The sequence below is a fragment of the Theobroma cacao genome, chromosome 6 (assembly GCF_053813885.1).
Source record: "Theobroma cacao isolate CCN51 chromosome 6, ASM5381388v1, whole genome shotgun sequence".
Classification (NCBI taxonomy): Eukaryota; Viridiplantae; Streptophyta; class Magnoliopsida; order Malvales; family Malvaceae; genus Theobroma; species Theobroma cacao.
The window spans coordinates 29,434,171-29,453,921 of NC_142644.1; the positions used below are offsets into that span (position 1 = coordinate 29,434,171).

At 39.4% G+C, this 19,751-nt stretch overlaps 3 protein-coding genes and 1 non-coding gene across 5 annotated transcripts; 2 read left to right on the plus strand and 2 right to left on the minus strand.

Annotated features, from left to right (window-relative positions):
• The first annotated feature begins 1,337 nt into the window (after positions 1 to 1,337).
• On the plus strand, positions 1,338 to 8,775 carry PHO2 (phosphate 2). Its single transcript, XM_007025561.3, has 10 exons — positions 1,338 to 1,858; positions 2,581 to 3,436; positions 3,585 to 3,696; positions 3,807 to 5,247; positions 5,481 to 5,618; positions 6,184 to 6,618; positions 6,715 to 6,778; positions 6,914 to 7,053; positions 7,352 to 7,663; positions 8,226 to 8,775. Exons 4-10 carry the CDS (start codon positions 3,817 to 3,819, stop codon positions 8,472 to 8,474), a joined length of 2,769 nt encoding a protein of 922 aa, XP_007025623.3. The 5' UTR covers positions 1,338 to 1,858; positions 2,581 to 3,436; positions 3,585 to 3,696; positions 3,807 to 3,816; the 3' UTR covers positions 8,475 to 8,775.
• On the plus strand, positions 8,674 to 12,657 carry LOC18596851 (DUF2921 family protein, putative (DUF2921)). Its single transcript, XM_007025564.3, is given in 2 exon segments — positions 8,674 to 8,810; positions 9,036 to 12,657. A coding segment is annotated over 1 exon segment (2,919 nt). The 5' UTR covers positions 8,674 to 8,810; positions 9,036 to 9,390; the 3' UTR covers positions 12,310 to 12,657.
• Positions 12,597 to 19,586, minus strand: GSL1 (glucan synthase-like 1). 2 transcript variants are annotated; one of them, XR_001928478.2, is made up of 3 exons: positions 13,748 to 19,586; positions 13,109 to 13,257; positions 12,597 to 12,945 (listed from the first exon to the last, which is right to left on the minus strand). XR_001928478.2 is itself a non-coding variant. In XM_007025565.3 (2 exons), exon 1 carries the CDS (start codon positions 19,095 to 19,097, stop codon positions 13,755 to 13,757), a length of 5,343 nt encoding a protein of 1,780 aa, XP_007025627.3. In that variant the 5' UTR covers positions 19,098 to 19,584; the 3' UTR covers positions 12,597 to 12,945; positions 13,748 to 13,754. The 2 variants fall into 2 exon arrangements, 1 of the variants encoding a protein (XP_007025627.3); XM_007025565.3 differs by lacking the exon at positions 13,109 to 13,257 and having other exon boundaries at positions 13,748 to 19,584.
• LOC148762271 (small nucleolar RNA J33) lies at positions 16,031 to 16,108 on the minus strand. The gene has a single exon (XR_016027312.1). It is a non-coding gene; the product is annotated as a small nucleolar RNA J33 (small nucleolar RNA).
• Positions 19,587 to 19,751: the final 165 nt, after the last annotated feature.

Consider the following 19,751-nt stretch of genomic DNA (forward strand, 5'->3'; position numbering starts at 1 on the left):
TATGACCATTGAAGTGGAAAAAGATAATTAATTAGGAACTAGTCGTTTTCAGTAATTTGCTTCTGCCTTTCCAACTAGACAATATAGTTAGTGCTATTAGACTAAATCACTACTCTTTTTAAAAAAGCTTGTACTAACAAAAAGAACAAAGTTATTATTGCCCCTTTCATTTTGGGTTTATAGTTAGCTAAACAACCGAACTGATTGGCTTCTGCTATTGGCTGCCAGTTCCCTCAGTGCATCATACACCAGCTAAAAAGAAAAGATCAAAAGAAGAACATTTCAGGCAGTGTGGCTTTGGCTTTAGCTAGATTTCGTCATATGTTCTTTTTTCTCTAAATAAACCATCACATCTGTTTCCTTGTACGTGTGCTGATATACGTAGTCTGAGTGGCCAGGGTTTGTCAAACTACGCAAGAAAGTACTACTCTGATCCGATAAATGACTCATGAACTGAATCAAAGATCTCTTTTAAGGCAAATGTAGCAGAATCTATTAAGTTTAGTCAAGGTTGCTAGTAACAGTTTTGCAGCTAAAAAACGTTCTTGACAAGCATATGTTGATCAGGATTCAAGCATAAGGGCATCCAGCTGGTTGTCTCTTCCATGCAGATTATCTATCTACATTGTTTTGGGATTCAGTTAAACACACTCGAGGTTGAAAATGAAGGGTGCAATGCGATATCTCTGTAACTGTAATGCTCATGGCAGGGAAAATCACTAGCATTCTTCAGCTTCTGAACGGCTGATCATCAATGGAAGTTCAAAGGAAGTGATTTTGACTCAAAATATCAGATATAACCTTCTTTTACTACTGAAACTGAAATCTAACGGCAATTACAACATAGAAATCCTGACATGATCCCAGTACCAAAGCAGATCTTAAACCAATTTTTGCAGCAAAAAATGTTGTTCTATTTTTTTGTATAGCAGAATCCTGTTAGTGACATATACCCAGAATATTCTTATGTTACTTTCCTGATTAAGCTAACATGTGCGTGCCGATAACCCCATAATAATTCCCTGGAGATAAATGGATGAAATTATTGGAATTAAAGGCTCACACGTGGAACAAATTATATTCCAACCTTAAAAATGTTGCATTAATTAGCAAGATAATTGGAGAGGCAGGGGGGTTTTATGTTGCCACGTAAACATAAGAAACTAAACAATAACTTTTTGAAAAAGTTCAATAGGTTTAATATCTTAATTAACAAATATGGGTTTAATTGTGAAAAAGAGAAAAATGGAGGGGTAGAAATGTAATTTCGGGTACTGACTAAGTTTAGTCATGTGAGTACAGTATAATTCAGATACCGTGTATATTCTTTGCTGTAAGCATTCCATAAATATAAATCGAATCCGACGCGAAACGAAAGCTCAGAAAATCACTGCAACGACTCCTTCCTTCAACGTTCAACAAGTCTTTCCCAACGGAAACACGCGTGAGAGAGAGAGAGAGAGAGAGAGAGCGAAAGGGAGTTCTTCTTTGTTACTGTGCAATGTTTTCAAGCTTTGTTAATGGCGTCGTGATTGTCGGGATTCAGAGAGGAGCCGAGCCTCTCTGAACTTCCCCGTCTTTTTTCTTTTCTTTTCTTTTCTTTCCCGGCTCTCTGGTTATATCGTTTTGGAGGTCTCTGGAAAGAGAAAGAAGCAACGAGAAAAGAAAGTCGTCGGGGAAGTGAAATTGAAGGGAGAATTAAAAAAAAAAAAAAAGGGAAAGAGAAGAGGTTTCGGGAAATGGATTATAAGTCGTTTTCGGAGTTGATTTGGTTTGATCAGTTTACTTACAGTTTCTGATTGGTCGCTTTTCTTTCATTGGGAGTTATGGCTTTACTCGTATTTAGAAGCGGCAAATGGTAAGCTTCTTTTCTTTCCTTTGTAATGTTAACTCTTTTCACTCTTTTGTTTCTTTGATTCTATCCTTTTCTAGAAATACATGAAGGTCTCATATGATCTGTTTTTCTCATGGTTTAGTAGTCTTTTATAATTTAAACTCTTTTGGTTATTTGTTAAATTTTGATAGAATTTGAACTTTGTTTATTTAATTCAAGGTTGTACTTGTTTAATTTCTATGTCCCCTGTATGCAAAAAAGTCCACGTAGAAATTGATGGTTGCTGTAAATTTTTGTTTTTATCAACTGAATCCTCTGTGTCTTGTAGTGCTTTCATGGGAAGAAATTAACTGTTTATTCAATTTTTTATTTTTAATGTGTTTGTATGCAAAGAAAATTTGTTAAGTGGCAAAATTTGAAAACAAATGGGATCATATGAAATCTCTTTCTTCTAATCAACAAGTTAGTTCATCGTAGTGATGAAAAATTATATCTAGGTATAGATGCTATGCTTTTTATATGCTTTAAATTAACTAATGTATATATCTCTTACATTCTTGCATCTACCTTTTTTATGTTGTTCTTAATTAATCTGTATATATATTCTCTCAACCTTTTTTATTATTATTTTTATTTACTTTGGAGAAAGTGATGGAACTATAGAAACTGCATTTTTCTGCTTTTATAATTTCTCTATATTAAAGAATCTTAATAGATTTTGTTGGTTGGTTGTTGTTGTTGTGAAGGTTTGGTGGACATGTTAAATGGCTTAGAGAAGCACTGATGAGTTTCAGTGAGGAAAAGCCATTGTTCAGCTAAATTTTTTCAAGACATTATTTGATAGGCAGCATTCCACAGACACCAAAAATCAAGCTTTTGTTTGTGTTGGCTGGATTGTGTGTGGCTGATCTCTGTCCGATTTAGTTGAACTCTTCATGAGACAGATCTGCTGTAGCGGAGGAATAGGCAGAAGCTTCAGCTTTACTATTGGGGCATATCTCCTTTGGCATCAAGACTTTGTTTCTGAAAGAAACAATTCTTTCAGAATTTAGAAACATATTTATTTGAGAACTTTCAGCTCTGTTGGGCAAATCTCCTTTGGCAAAAATTGTAAAAATTTCCTTTGGTCAGGTGGACTTCCTAAGGGGAGAGTGTTTATTATCATCATTTGCAGCTCTTGCTCTGGGGATCTCCTTCCATGCTAGGAACTTCACTCTGACCTTCAAATAAAACACCTGGCAAGTTTACCTCCTTGTTACTTGTGTGAGAAATCTCCTCTGGAAGTTTTCTCCAGTGTAACCTCCTGTTCATTTGGGCAAATCTCCTTTGGCATTTGGAGTCCTTTGTTGTCTCCACCGTCCCTTTAGGGCAAATCTCCTTTGGCATTTGAGTCAAAATATCCTCTTCAGGATACATGACTCACTATTTCAAGTAGTAGATTCTAACAGAAAACTATAGTCATATCCTTGGCTGTGTCCTCTTTTGGGATTGACTATTAACTTACCATCCCTATTACAATATCTATTTAGACTTGAGAGCTTAAGATAAATCAGGGCTGGCTTATCTTGGATTCAGTTTGTTCAAGCAGGAGTGAAGTTACTGGTATGTCTTCTGTCCCTAATTATAGCATTTGTACAAAAACGAAACAAAACTATAGATTAACACAAATTGTTGTAATTAAGTGAGACAGTTGATGACCGATTTCATATTGCCTTATCTGTTTTAAACTAAAGCTTCCATACATTCACAGGTGCATACACTATCTTTTGTGATATTTACTGTCTAGCAAAGATCCTGCTTTTGAAGATATCAAAGGTTTGAAAGCAAATTTCACACCAGAAAACATTATTTTTATTACTGAGGTCAGAATCTTGCCTGAAAGTGCTTAACTGCATCTTTTTCTTCCTGCTAAATTATAACTCCTTCATATGGATTTTATGCTGAACTAAGTTGAAAATATATCTTCTCTTAGGCACTGAAAAATGGATGTGCTCCTTACCGATTCTGACTGGGAAAGATTTAGTGAAAGTGGCAGTAGTGAGGAACAGGAGGAAATTGACTTTCTGTATGGCGGCCAGGCTCAGAGCATTCTATCAAGTCTGGAGGAAAGCATTGGAAAAATTGATGACTTTCTCTCATTTGAGAGGGGGTTCATGCATGGGGACATTGTGCGCTCTGTAACAGACCCATCTGGGCAGATGGGTAGAGTAACCAATATTAATATGTTTGTTGACCTTGAAAATGCTCTTGGGAAAATCATAAAAGATGTGAATTCCAAAAAGCTTTTGAAGCTACGATCCATTTCAGTTGGGGATTATGTGGTTAATGCAACTTGGATAGGAAGGGTGGATAAAGTAGTTGACAGTGTCTCAATTGTCTTTGATGATGGGTCAAAGTGCGAGGTCACTGCAGTGGATCATGAGAAGCTTGTGCCTATTTCTCCCAACATAATTGATGACTCACAATATCCATATTATCCAGGACAGAGAGTGCAGGTTGTGCCTTCAGATTTTTCTAGATCAACTAGATGGTTATGTGGTACCTGGAGGGGAAATCATGAGGAAGGAACCATTTGTGGAGTGGATGCAGGTTTGGTCTATGTTGATTGGATTTCCTCTGCTCAAGTTGCTCATGATTTGAGTGCCTCCCCTCCCTCACGTTTGCAGGAGGCAAAAAACTTGACTTTGTTGTCATGTTTTTCCCATGCAAATTGGCAGCTCGGTGATTGGTGTCTCGCCAACTGCAAGGGGACTACTGAACATTTTTTCCATGCATCAACTCATGATTTAAATAAAGGTAACTGGAAATTAGAAAAAGGATTTAAAAGGGGAAACCTGGGTTCAAGATTGGAGGAAATTTTTGTTATCGTGAAGACTAGGACCAAGGTTGATGTTGTGTGGCAAGATGGTACCTGTGGTTTGGGATTAGATTCACAGACTGTACTTCCTGTTGGTGTTGCAAATGGGCATGAATTTTGGCCTGATCAGTTTGTCCTGGAAAAGGAAACCAATGGCAATAGTCAAAGATGGGGTGTGGTGCGTGGTGTGGATGCAAAGGAACGAACAGTTAAGGTACAGTGGAGAAATATGGTTTTGAATGAAGTAAATGGTTTGGGTGGGGAGCTGATGGAGGAAACTTGTAGTGCTTATGAACTTGTTGAGCACCCAGACTACTGTTACTGTTATGGTGATATCGTGTTTAAGGTGGTTCAGAACCAGTTTGGTGATCAAGCTGATAAAGGTCATGTAATCTTAGAAACTGGTTTGGGTACAGAAGCTGCTTTGAAAGGCAAGAACTGTAATTGGGATCAGAAGAAGTATCCCAGTACATATTGTCTATCCTGTATTGGCATTGTCATCGGATTTAAAGATGGGGATGTGGAGGTGAAATGGGCTTCTGGTATTCCAACAAAGGTTTGAATCTTATTCATCCTTATTCCATGATATGAATCATATACATATATTTTTTAATTAAGTTAATGCTTCTAGGTTAGGATTTAGCTGCTTTTGAGTTTAGTATTACATCCTTCAACCAAAATCCATGAACTTGTAAAACTCATTTTAGTTGATTACATATTCTTTGTGTCGCTTATGAGAGTAGTCACAGATTTGCCTTCCTTTGAACTTGTCATTAAACTTTGTTACAGGTTGCACCTTATGAAATTTACCATATTGATAAATATGAAGTTTCAGCCACAACCCCTGTTCTCTATGAAGAAAATGCCGAGGTTTTCAGTCAAGAGATGCCAGTGCCTGAGACGCAGTCTAATAGCCACACAGGAAAGGTAAATCCAGTTTTCTTTCCCTTTTTTTCACTTGTGTTTTTTGTGCATAAGTTTTCTCTTGATTTGTAAGTTGACATCTGGTTGTTTGCAGGTGTACTCCCAAATTTATGTTGAAACCCTGTGATTAAATTAGTCAAATTCTATGTAAAATATGCATGGAGAAGGTAGAAAAATTTGTTGATTAAATGAGGCTTAAGGTTTTAAGTCTGCAATTCAAATCTTGTGAATTATGCAGGATTTCTACCAAGACATATAGGACTTTTCTGTTAGCAATTTGTAGAATTCAGCTCATGTCCTTGAATAGTTAAAGAAATGTACAGTACTAGTTAGGACTCTTACTGAGTTCAAATACATTCAGTTTTCATGAGATCTTGGTTTGATTGCTGATAACTTGCATGGAACTTGAATCATCATAGCAGCCTTGCAAACCCAAATTCTTATGAGGGACAGTGGAATCATGTCTTAAAATGAAAGTACTTTTTAAACTTCAAATAATTTGACAACATGAAAAATCTTTTATGATGTGCCTCACCAAACTAAATAGGGACTGTGATTTTATTCTCAGGATTTGTTGAGTTTTGATGGTACTGATGAAATTGGAAAAAAGTTCTCATGGATGCCTACTTCCTTCTTCCATCCGCAAGCTGCTATTGGATTTTTCTCAAGCATTGCTTCTAGCATCCTAGGTTCCCTTGGTTCCAGATCACTGTTAAGCCAAAATTCATCTGGTTGTATGCCTCATGATGCCAAAGAAATTGGCATACTCTTTGAGAAAGAAGTATTGGAAACTTGCAATCACTGTGCTGAGCTAGATCTGAGTGAGTTGCAGACATTTGAAACAACAAACATAAATCAGGAAGTTGAAGAGATTGAAGAAAACAAAGGTAGTATGATGCCAAGACCCAGTGAGACTTCACATCAATTTAGGCAGTTTGATATGGTTAGTGATTGCTCAGATCACCACTTTCTTGGTGAAAGCAAGGTGTTGGCTGTGTCTCAGGTTAGAAACATGACTTAATTGACTCTTAAAAATACCATGAGTTGTTCAAACAGTCTGCATAATCCTTTTAGTTTCTATCCTTGTCCCCACTTCTAGGTGAAAAGAAATTGGCTGAAGAAGGTTCAGCAAGAATGGAGTATTCTAGAGAAAAACCTTCCTGGTTAGCACTTTATTTTACTCTTACACTGATTTATGTGTTACATTTATTGATGCTCTGGTCCTCTTTCTGTTGGATACCTCTCATTCAATTTAAGCCAGTCGCTATTTTTCATGTGACCATTTTTGACCTGAGCAGAAACTATCTATGTCCGTGTTTGTGAGGAAAGGATTAATCTACTTCGAGCAGCCCTTGTTGGTGCCCCTGGAACACCCTACCATGATGGGCTGTTCCTTTTTGACATATTTCTTCCACCAGAGTATCCGTATGAACCACCTGTAAGTTTTACGTCCATGGTGCTACTAATTATAGAATTGCCTTTAAAAAAAAAAAAAAAGAAAAGTAGTTGCTGCAGAACTCTATAATGGCAAGAGAATATTGATCTTTGACTCCTATCTATTCCAATGCAATGAAGTATTTATGGCTATTTCATTTAAGAAAATGGGGGGTTTCCAATTCGTGGTCTTTGTAAAAACTGATATCTGAATAAATACAAGTGTTCATGTCAAATCATGAAAATGTTACTATACGTAAAAAAAATCTTATGAAGTCTATATTTGTCATAAATTTTTGCAGTTGGTGCATTACCATTCAGGGGGGCTCCGCCTTAACCCCAATTTGTATGAATCAGGGAAGGTTTGCTTGAGCCTTCTAAATACATGGACAGGTTCAGGAACCGAGGTGTGGAATCCTGGAAGCTCCACTATTCTGCAAGTTCTTCTGTCCCTCCAGGCTCTCGTGCTGAATGAGAAACCTTATTTCAATGAGGCTGGATATGATAAACAGTTGGGAAGAGCTGAGGGGGAGACAAACTCAGTGAGCTACAATGAAAATGCATTCCTTGTCACCTGCCAGTCTATGCTTTATATACTCCGCAAGCCACCCAAGGTAAAATTTCATAATTTAAACATCTTGCAGCTCCGTCATTTGCATTTGTTGAAGCAGTTATGATAATTAGCTTTGAACATCACTTAAATGTTACATGAAAGACTGACGCCATCTCGTGACTGATGAGTTTGTAAATATTCTTTAGAGTATAAATTGGTGCTTAAATGTTTATGTTTTTCCCTTTCAGAAGAATGAAAGAAAATTCATCATATTGTCTGCTCCATATTTTGTCTCTGCCAGAACAGACAAAAATCATAGAAGGCTGTTTCTTTTTTCTTTTTTTTGAAAAGTAGAAGGCTGTTTCTTTGATACCATAATTGTTTCTAATGACTACGATCTCATTAGACATGTAAATATCATATGAAATATGTTACAAATCAAAATGGATTTGTTAATATCAGGATGAATCCATTGAAGTTGACTGGCATGAAATGCCCAGAATCAGTGTATTTTCCTGATAGCACTAAACATATTATACCTTAGCTATGAATTGACAGTTGTAACTAGTTTTGGTTAAATCCTCAAATTGTTTACGCTACTGTTTGTTGTTGTGCTGCTGCAGCATTTTGAGGCACTTGTCAGGGAGCACTTCAGTAGATGCGCTGAAAATATTCTCTTGGCTTGCAATGCATACATGGAAGGTGTGCCGATAGGACGTGCTCTTGAATGTGGCGGAAATGGGCATGATGAAAACCTGAAAGGAAGTTCTACTGGGTTCAAAATTATGCTCGCTAAGCTTTATCCAAAGCTTGTGGAGGCATTTTCAGATCAGGGAACTGATTGCAGCCAATTCTGTGGGCTGGAGAAGTGAATGTGCTGCTGAGGTGCAAGTAAGACACAAATGTACATTACGAAAAATTGCTATCATGTGAATAGCTTTGTATAATATTCCTCGCAGGAATTCAAAAACAAAACCGAATAAAAGATTCCAATAAAGAAAAAAAGCTCTGTATAATATTGGGTTGTGCTTGGTGAAAGATTGTAATGTTTACCTCTTGTCTATTACAGTCGGAAGCCATGCTGAACAGGCTTGTGCTACGGCTGTACAAAACTGTTTGTAGATAATAAGATTGTGTAATATGAAAGTGATGATCGGATTGGTTTGCTTCATACTTCTTCAAGTTTTATGTGTCTGACAATATTCAAGGTCAGCTGCTGAGGTTGGGAAAAAACTTCTTTTATTGTGCATTTGCTATATCTTGTCTGGAACATAATTGGAAGGACTGGAACACGACAGAGGTCCCTGGATGGGTGTGGCTGAAACGTGACAAAATTTCTACCTCTAGCTCTCCTCTGCATGCTTTGCCCTCTTTAAGTCATAGCATTTCATTTTCACTAATCATTTGGGCCTGTCGCACGTTTTTGTTTGCAGAGCCAACAGGCCATCAGGGAGTTCCACCGTAAACATCATGTCCTAGTAATAATGGTGGAGGGTGACTAAACTCAAATTTTCTGGAATTTTGTCATTAAATCTTGTGTTTATATATCAAAATAAAACTCCTAATACTTGTGGTTGTTTCTTGGACATATAAAAGGTATTGAATTCGAGAAGAATATGGTAGTAAATCATTTGATTTATTACGATAAATTTGCTAATAGAATATCTTTAGTACTAATAATAACTTGCCAAACGTGCCCTTAAATGTATACACCTTTAAATTCCTGACCGACACAACTTCTTCACCGATTCCGACACCTTTTGTTCTCCATTCCCAGACCGGCCCGCAATGAAGCCGCCAAAACCTCCTCGTTTCTACCCAAAAAACCCTTCAAAAATCTGTGATTTCCCTTCAAGTTCTTTCTGCCTCTTCTTAGCTTTCTTTTTCCTCCTTCAAATCCCAAAAACTGCCTCTCTATTCCCTACTCAGGCCCCGCCTGAATACTCCAAATACTGCAATGACGTCGTCCCGGAATCCCCTGTGGAGCCCACCACTCTTTTTCCCAGCTCCACCGCTAACAACCTCGATTTCAGAATCGGTTATTTCACCGGCGGAGACTCCTTTTTTTTCCAATCAAATATCGCCGCCGATGCTCCCAAAGCTGCTGCCTTTTACGCTCAGTATTTTCACAACACCCTCTATAATAATACAACCCAAATTTATAAAATTCAAGGCAAGCTCGGTCTACAAATTCCCAGATCCTTTTTCGTTTCTTCTTCCAATGACAGTCTCTTAAACCCCCACCGTGGATTACGGCGGAAGTTTCGGATCAGGGGACCGAGAATTCCAGTGATCGGGAGAGGAACGCCGAGTTTTTCGCTAAGTGGGTATTGGTCGGAATCGGCTGGAAGGCTTTGTATGGTTGGATCAGGGGTAAGTAACGGGAATGCAGGTAGATATCGGACTTTTAATGTTGTTCTTAAGCTCAATTATTCGAATAATTTTAATGTTTTTGGAAGTTTAATTTCTGGGGTTTTGGAATGTTTAGATTCTGAACATAGTTTGAGTTACTTTGAGCCGGTTTCCTTATTGGGTGTGAGGAGGAGTTTTGAGAATTATGAGTTTAGTTTGGTTGAGAACGGAAAGGGAAGTTCTTGTTTAAGTGAGGTTGAAGGTGAGGGAGAGAATTTGGATGTTAGCGAAAATGATGGTGGAGTTTGTTCAGCAATTGTTGAACGTACGATTAGGTTTGAGTTGGACTATGGGAAGGATTGTGATAAAGCTAGTTGTGCTTCGGTTTTTAAGGATGTTAAATATGTTCCAAGCTTCATGTTCTTTAGACAGCTTAAGTGTGTGGATAAGGGGAAAATGCAGATTTTGTTGGGGTTTCATAACTCAAGTAGAATGCATACTTTATTCCCTTTTGATCCTAATACAACGTTGATTGGTGAGGGAACATGGGATGAGAAGAAGAATAAGGTCTGTGGTATTGCTTGTCGAGTTTTGAATTTCAGGGATTCTTTGACTAGAGCATTTGTTGGTGATTGTTCTATTAAGTTTAGCTTAAGATACCCCAAGGTTTTGTCTCTTAGAAATAGGTATTCACTTGTGGGGAAACTTTGGAGTGATAAAAGTGAGGATGATCCGAGTTACTTTGGCATGATTAGGTTCAGGAGTATTTGGGAAGTATCACCTGGGTTCAAGAGTGTTCTGGGTTTAAAATATGAGTATACAGAGGTTGATAGTGCTAGAAGATCTTGTGCGAGTAAAAATATTGCTAAACACAAGGGAAAGACATATCCTGATGGCGATTCAATAGACATGAGATTTGACATGTTGGTGACAGATAGTAAAGGAGAATCAGCATGGGGTTTTGCAAACCCGCTGTTTGTGGATGATCAGCTATATAAGCATCAGCGTTATGGGCCTTTGCCGTTAGCAGTTCATTTGAGCAATAATGACAGCAGGCTATTGAATATCAGCTATCAGATTAGCTACACATACCAGTCCAGTAATGCTCCTGCCTTGTCCAGAGTAGTTGAAATTTCTGCTGAGGGAATATATGATAGAGATACTGGTGTTCTGTGCATGGTAGGATGTAAACATGTAAGATACTATAATCAAATTTTGATAGAAAATGGTTTACTGGACTGTGATGTGGTGGTTACTGTCCAATTTTCTCCAGTAAATGCTGCAGAAATATATCGTGTTAAGGGAACTATTGAAAGCACACGGGCCAAGTCAGACCCTCTTTATTTTGAACCCATTAATTTGTCTTCAAAATCATTCTACACCAGACAGGCTAAAGAATCCATTTGGAGAATAGATCTGGAGATTACCATGGTTCTGATTTCCAATACACTTGCATGTATTTTTGTTGGATTGCAGCTTTTTCATGTGAAGAAACACCCAGAAGTGCTTCCCTTCATTTCTGTGGTGATGCTCATTGTTCTTACTTTGGGGCACATGATTCCTCTATTGCTGAACTTCGAAGCCTTGTTTGTAACAAACCGTAATCAACAGAATGCTTTTCTTGAGAGTGGTGGATGGCTTGAAGTAAATGAAATAATAGTAAGGGCAGTAACAATGGTAGCTTTTCTTTTGCAGTTTCGTCTTCTCCAACTCACATGGTCTGTAAGACAAGGCAATGAAAGCCAAAAGGGCTTATGGGATGCAGAGAAAAAGGTTTTATTAGTATCACTTCCTTTGTATGTAAGTGGGGGATTGATTGCTTGGTTAGTGCACCAATGGAAGAATTCCCGCCAGAGTCCATTTCTACAACCACACCGAAATGGTCTTCATATGACACTTCAGCAGCATTTTTACCAGCAATATTCTTTCTGGAGTGACCTTAAATCTTATGGCGGTTTGGTCTTTGATGGGTTTTTGCTTCCACAGGTAGTGTTCAACGTGTTGTCTAAATCCAATGAAAAGGCTCTTGCTGCTTCATTTTACATAGGAACCACCATGGTCCATTTGTTGCCTCATGCATATGATCTTTACAGAGCTCACAGTTCTTCAGGATATCTTGGTTTATCATATATATATGCGAACCATAAAATGGATTTCTTTTCCACTGCCTGGGATATCATAATCCCTTGTGGAGGTTTGCTCTTTGCTATCTTCATCTTCTTGCAGCAGCGATATGGGGGTCACTGTTTTCTACCTAAACGGTTTAGAGAGGATGCTGTATACGAAAAAGTGCCTGTAGAAATTGGTGTGGAACTGCAAGGTGAATCCGTTCAGAAAAACTTTTAAAGCTTGTGATACTCAGAAAATTTTTTCAGAATCAAATACAGTATACTCTTTTATGACATCATGTTCAATAGCTATGGGCTTTATTTTCCATGTGCCTCTTCTTTGATTTCTTCTGCTTCCCAGTCTTGGTATCAAGTTATGGAGGTCAAAGAGTGAAATTGAAAAATATGTTGAATCAATATCATTTGCATATAGTCAAAAGTTTGCGAAGCTGATTTGTATCTCGTGAAGCCTTCTGTTGATGAATGCACCAACAAAGGCCCTGCAAGAAGGCTTATTTTTAACTGTTTTGCAGCTTTATGAACTCATAAAAACTCATTATATGAAATAATACTGTACAAAGTTTTTGACCCTTCATTGGATTTTCTTTCCAGACAACAACTTAGTAAGGTCAATAGGGAGGGGAAGTTTAGCTTATTGAATATTTCGTCCTCAGCCTGCAAGGATGAATAACCATTTAGCACGAGTGAGAAGACCATTGCATGTTTGTGCAATTTCATTACTTCTGATATTTGATTCAATCAAGCTTCAAGCTCTGCCTCTTTTTCAATGATTTCAATAGCGTTTCCAGTCAGTGATTTTGCTCAATCACAAACACAGCCAAGAGACAGCTCAGGGTTCATAATTTGAAAATGCATTACAGCTCTGCACAACCAAAGGAATATAAAGGAGCTAATCAATGATTCGAGAATAAGAAAAGAAGAGGATGATTCATGCAAAACAAAAGCAAAAGTAAGCATCCAAAGCAACAGACCCAACAAAAAAAAAAGAAATACTCATTCCAATAGAAAGAAATCAAGATGAAAACCAGATATCTAATCTTCAGGTAAATGAATCACGCTGGATATGACCAACCCAATCATAACCCCAATCTATCAAGATTCCTTATTCCCCCGCGTAAAAAGGTCATGGCAAAGCATAAGAGAAGAAACAATTCATGGTTGGGTGATTCCTTTTCTGCAAAAACATAAGGAAGAAAATCTGGATTCCATAATCAATGCAGTTTCAGATACCACCACAATAAGAAAGCAAAACAAATAAACAGCTTTTTTATCCAACACTTTATTCATACAATTTATACAGAACTATACCCCATAATATATGTGGTTACTCCAAAGTCATCCCCTGCCAATCACTACGTGATGCCATGATAAGATTTCAAGCAAGCAGAGAATATGCAGGGCCCTTGCAGCTGCCTGCATCAGGAACCCGTCATCTAAGTAGCAGGCAGTCGGATACAGAATAAAATTAATCAAATATATTTGTCAATCATAGCACAGCTTGCTTGTGTGAAAGACAACTTCAGCAAATTCAACTTGAGTTCAAACATCAGTTAATAAAACAAATATGCCACCCAAGGCCCAAGCCAACCATATTACACAGCCAGAACAAAGATTGTTGAACAAAAAATGCAAATGTTTAAAGTGAACTTGAGACAAAGAGTTACCTTGACATCATGCCGTAGATTTTTTGCCAGAAATAATGCGAGATATCTGCAGACCTCTGCTGAATGCCTCATTGAATAAGATTCTTGTCTGCATGGACTGGAATCCAGGCAACCATGATAGCAATGCCACAGGAGCTATGACAATCACTCCAAACAACATATCATACAGCCGTGCCAAGGAAACTACAGTCTCCCACACCACAGTGGATTGCAGAAAAGGTCTAAGCACTAGGGCAATGGATATCAGACCCCATCCTGTAGGAATGAATGCCAGAAGACTTGTGACAAGATCAAGAAACTTAAATTTGGTCAAGTTCAGCAATAAGGCAATCACAAGTACTGTAAGTATAGTGACTACAAGCTGAACTACTCGATAGTAGATGTGCTTTTTTGCTGCATATTTGTCTTGAGCATATGCTATAATCACATAAATTCCAACAGCCACAACCACGTATATCCAAGATAGCAGGTAAACAGTTATACGGGTGCTTTTATCAGCAATGCCCAACTGATACACAATACCATACTGGAAGAAGAAGAAACGAAGGTCTAAAATTATCTCTAATAGCTTTCCCCAGAGACCTGTTGTTCTCAAATGGTCTTGTTCCTCATACCACCATATTTCCCAGCTCTTATCTGCTTCTGCAAACACACCACCTCTACACCATATCCAATTCATAAAATCATCAAAATCATACACTGTCTTCAGCCAATCAAAGCCAGAAGGATTGAACACAAAAGGGGACATTATCCATGACACCACAAGGAACCAACTTGAAATGGTCATAGCTATGTAAACAAAAGTATCCTTAGCCAGTGGGCTATAAGAAGCATACACTGCTAGAATAACACCAAGTTCAATTGCCTTAACAAAATGGCTTCGAGCGTAAAGTCTATAATTTTCAGCAAAGCTCTTGTGCTCAACCACAAAACCACGCCCAGTGGCTCGGTACTTAGCACCCCCATGAAGGATGGTCCGACCAAAGAAATGGGTTCGTGTCCCCATAGAGAAAGTGTAAAAGAATGATGCTAGCTGCAACTGCATTTTCAAGAAGTCCCAAATTGATGTAAGAAACCCATGTTCAAGACAATTCTCAACAATCATTGGAAGTGCAGTGAACAGACCAAGCTGTATTATAAACTGCTGATTCAAGATTGTTCCAAGAGCCTCATTGCTGATACTCTTATTCTTGGCTTCCTTCTCAACACCACTGAGTGCAAGATAGAGGCGGCCCCACAAAAATGTATAAACAGTCAGTACCACCATCATCGTGTTAAAGTAGTGTCCTACAGTTGTGTAGTAAAAAGAAAGCATCCGAAATAAGTCCAACCTATGACCCAATCGGTAGACATCTCTGCTCAACACCTGCTCGCCATTGCCACTGGCAACCTTGGCCTCAAACATAGAGATCTGATTCAACCCCACATCCCTTCCTTTACCCACCTGCATATATTCATGATGTGTTACATTGCCACCTCGCAGAGTGCAATTGAAGCCAGCAAATATATCCTCACTGATATTAATCACTCTAGAAGCCTTGCTAATTCCACCCCTAGTCAAGAACCAGAATCGATCAAACACATCTGGGTGACCATAGTGCATTCTCACCTTCAAAGGGTTTGCTAGAACACGCTGCCCAAGGGTCACAAAACTTGTTTCCTGAGCAGACATAAACCATGCAAGTGAGGAAACTGAGCCTGTGAAGACATTCTCACGAACTCCCAAAATGGTTGGCTTCCTAATACCATAATTGGTCTTGAACTCCTCCAACAAATTTCGCATCTTGAGTGCCTCCTCAAAATAATTGTCTTGATTCATGTCAATGGTCTGAATTGCATCACCTCGAGTAAATATTATTGCATGATTCTGGTTCTCTGGTTTTCCTTCCCCAAGTTTCAAGGGCCCTGGCAACCTAATTCGATAAATCTCTACCTCCTCCTGCCGCTGTTGGTCGTACTTCACAAGAACAGAGTAATACTCAACCTCGTCTCTCTCTAACTGAACCTCATCTACATAGGCAACTCGAAGAGCTTCATTGTTTTTCATCAGATACAGAATTTCCTCAGCATGACTCTCTCCTTTCGCCTTTTGCCGGCCATACAACTGGCAGGTGACTACATAGGTGAATTTCATCAAAGCACATCCATACTCATGTCCCTTGAACAACAGACGTACACCGCTAATGGCTCGGCTAAGTTTCTTTGGAGTGGGCGGCCTAATACCATCAACCAAACCACGGTTTTGGTTTAATGAATGATGAGAAGCAATTTCTTGTGAGCCCGTTCGAATGTCCATCTCAGATGCAGAATCAAGAAAGGAAAGCATCTTAAGAGCCCTATAGTAATACATCATTCCCCTAACTGTTCGGGATAATGTCTGCCCTCTGTACGATGCCCAAAGACGGAGATCCCTCAACTTTGTCTTCCAAATATCATCATCATCATCCATCCCTTCTCTGTGCATCCGTTCCGTAAAATTTCTCCACTCGTCCTCATAGATTTTCTGAAGATAGAACAAGGTGGAAATGCCATCTTCATTCTCATCTTGAAGCATTCCTTTCTTAAACAATACTTCTTCATCATAGTATGGAGTTAGAACACTAAAAGCCATCATTTTCTCAACATTAGAGGCACGAGGCATGTTCATAAAGAGTGAGTTGCTAAAGAAAGCAATTCGCCTCCGTGCCTCCAGATTCAGAGGAACATTATGCATTGAATCCTTAGAAGTAAGAATTGTTTGCAGACGCCTTAGCTGCTTGTGAAAATCAGCATCCTCAGCATCAGGAAACTTGATAGCATTCTCGAAAAGCAGCCCTTCATCAGTTGCCGGATTTCTAGGTGCCAGACCTTCCTCACGCAACTGGGCCATGGACCTCTTCATCTTAGGAAATTCTCGAATGCAAAGTTCATAAAGGGCCTGCAATAAATTTACTGCCTGACTCTGATCATTTTTCTGTTCCACCAGAAGATCAACAAGGGATTCTAGCTTGCCATGAATTTGCTGCAGCACATCCATCTTGTATGCTGAAGTTAACTTTCCATTCTGCATGTAGAAGTCTATCTCCTGAAACAATTTTAAGACTATGGAATACTCTTCAGTGCCATATTTAACAACCCAAAGAAGCAAATACTTGACGCTATCATAAGCTTCAATAACAGCACACCGCCCATACTCATTCTTGCATATCTTCAACCAAAGCCACAAGTCAGGTGCATCTGCCAGCTCTTTTGCCTTGCTGAGAGCAAGAAGCAGCTCATTGCATAGGAGAAAACATGGCCAGCGAATTACCCTAATCTCCCAGCAATTAGGTGGCAATTCCATGAGCTCAACCTCTCTATCACTAATGAGATCTTCCTCCCTCAAAGAAATAATTATTTCATTCCATATCAAGGCAAACCTCGTTGCTTCCACTTGGCTTGATTCAATCTTCTTGTACGGCTGACCAAGTCCATATCTCAGCTTCACTCGATGAATTGCATCACGAAGTTTCTTCACCAGTGTTGCTTTGGGACTTAGCAGCTGATCCTCTGGCATGAGATTAAATTGCATTGCACTAGCAAAGAACTGAAACCTAAGCCTAAGTTGCTCCATATTCCTGATTTCACCCAAATGCGAAAACAACCCAATTGTTGCACCAACAAAGGATGAAAAAACCGAATACCAGATTTGCAAATCTATAAAATAAATCAGAACGACAGGCAACCACAGCAACACAACAGCAATTCTATTGCTACTACCAAAAAACTGGTGCCAATTATAGCTAAGATTTGAAAGACTCAAAAGCGCCTTAGTTGGAGCAACCAGGGGCTTTATTTGAAGAAAATAACTGAATGCGAACTTCCAAACTAACACCACAACCCAAAACAAAGTATACCTGATATTATCAACTAAACCTTCCCTCAGTCCACGACCAACAAAAATCCAAGTATGAAACCACCACGTCAACCAAGAAATAACCACCCAATCCAACCCTTCAATCCAATTCCTAACCCAGGGAATCACAAAAAACAACAATGACAACAACTCTGGAATGACAAACACAAACACAGCCTCAAGAAATGTAACAATCCTTTGGTTTGCTTCAAAAGACCATCTCCTATCAGCATTCTTCTGACTCCAAATCCTCCCATAGAAAACCCCAAATACAACAATCCAAGTCAAAGCAACCACACTCTTCAACACCATCCGTATTCCAAGCCACAAGGTCTCCTTCGAAACCAAACTATACTGAGTCCCAGCATCAAGCACAGATTGCAAAAACCGGAGGCCGGCCCATGTAATAAAAACAGTTAACAACTCCACCTGAACATCCCTTTCCTCCAAAGCTTCCCACGGATACTTCGTTCCCGCCCAAGCAACAATAATGGAAGCCTGTAAAAATAGAATTAACAGAATCCATAACCGATCAAAACTCCTAAACACATTCCAAAACGATCGTTGCTCAACAAACCCAGTTTTCCCAACTCTTTTAGATTTCTCTACTGTATCAAAGAAATTACTCTCGTAATCAATCGGCCATTTTAAACTCTTAAAACACCTCTTACTCCAAAAGTACTCATTTATGTCATCGTAGTTCCTCCAAGCCGAATGCGGCGCCGTTCCATTCCTACTACTCTCCACTTCCGTTTTTATCGTTCGGTAAAACGGCATAACAATACATTTCAAGAAAGCACAGTTACCTGAAATCGAAGGCACGAACGGCCTTCCGGTAAATTCATCGAGGTGTTCTTCTAGAACTTTGTTTAATTCCATTGCCATGTGATGGTAAATGTAAGAGAGGAGCTCAGGACAGAAGCGGAGGTTGGCGGCTTCTCCCCAGATTAGGAGGTACAGAGAAACGTAGAGGAGCTCGCGCGTGACGTCGTTGCTATTGCTACGGCGAGCGGAGAGGTGGAGGTGGGATTTGACGCCGAGGAAAGAGCACCAGGAGGTGTAGTTTTGGAGTAACTTCTTGCGGAATCTTCGGAGGACGTTAGGGTCGAGTTCGTGGGGTTTAGTTGGAGGCGGTTGGAGGCGCATTTGGGAGTTGGCTAAGTGGAGGACGAGGTGTTCCCTTTGGTTCCGAACGTTGTCGCTTTGGAATCCGAAGGAGTAGCCTAACCAGTCCATAAGGTCCATGTGTGGTTCCAACGTGATGAACGGTGGCTTCGGGAGGTTTAAAGCCGGAGATAACAGCGCCGCCCCGACGGCGCGTACTTCAGGGTATCTGAGGGATGGATGATCCGCTAGAAGGTCGTGGACAGGGATTATGTTGTAAACTTCTCGCATTGGCGGCGTTGGCGGCGGCTGCGCGCGTAGGGCACCACCACGGCCGCGCGTGGAAATCGGACGTCGCCGTGGAGCACTCATAGTTAGTTACTCTCACTCACTTCTCCCGCTTTTCCTTAATTTCTCTCAAAACATTTCTTTTTCCATTGCTGCTGTTTGCTGCAACTCTAAAAAGACTGAAGCACTGCTTTTGTTTTCTGAGAGGAACAAGACAGATAGAACCTGATTAAAAAGTGAAACGTGGACTTCGGGAGAAAGAAAAGAAAACAAAACAGAGAAAAGGGAAGGTTTTTCTTGTTGTTTTTTTTTTTTTTTTTTTGGGCTCTCGTTGGTTTAGGCTATAAGAATCTGGATGATACACGAAAGCGAGGGATGATTCTATCTAAGTTGCTTTGGTGATAGCTTTTTATCCCACACGCACGGGAAGCGAGTGAGAAACACCACTAGAAAACTGCTAAAATAGTACTCCACACCGCCACTAACGCATCAATAATTCGATTTAATGATGCGGAATTTGATTACAAAACCGCTTCGGATTTTAACCTGACCAGTCATAATCCGCCACTGAAGTCCTTAAAACAGAGATGAAAAGTTGGAATTTGATCTGGAAGGTTTGATGGGAGGCGAACTCTGTACGTTGAACTGCGACTGAGTTTTTTAATATTAATTTGAATGTAGGTCCCTAGGGTTGGCTAAGATGTAACGGAACGGAACCTCGTGAGCTAGGAAGCAAGG

Coding starts and splice junctions, on each gene's coding strand:
- PHO2 (XM_007025561.3), top strand. CDS start 3,817: ATGGATGTGCTCCTTACCGATTCTGACTGGGAAAGATTTAGTGAAAGT. Junction 6,779..6,913: donor TCTAGAGAAAAACCTTCCTG/GTTAGCACTTTA, acceptor TGACCTGAGCAG/AAACTATCTATGTCCGTGTT. Junction 7,054..7,351: donor AGTATCCGTATGAACCACCT/GTAAGTTTTACG, acceptor AAATTTTTGCAG/TTGGTGCATTACCATTCAGG.
- GSL1 (XM_007025565.3), bottom strand. CDS start 19,097: ATGAGTGCTCCACGGCGACGTCCGATTTCCACGCGCGGCCGTGGTGGT.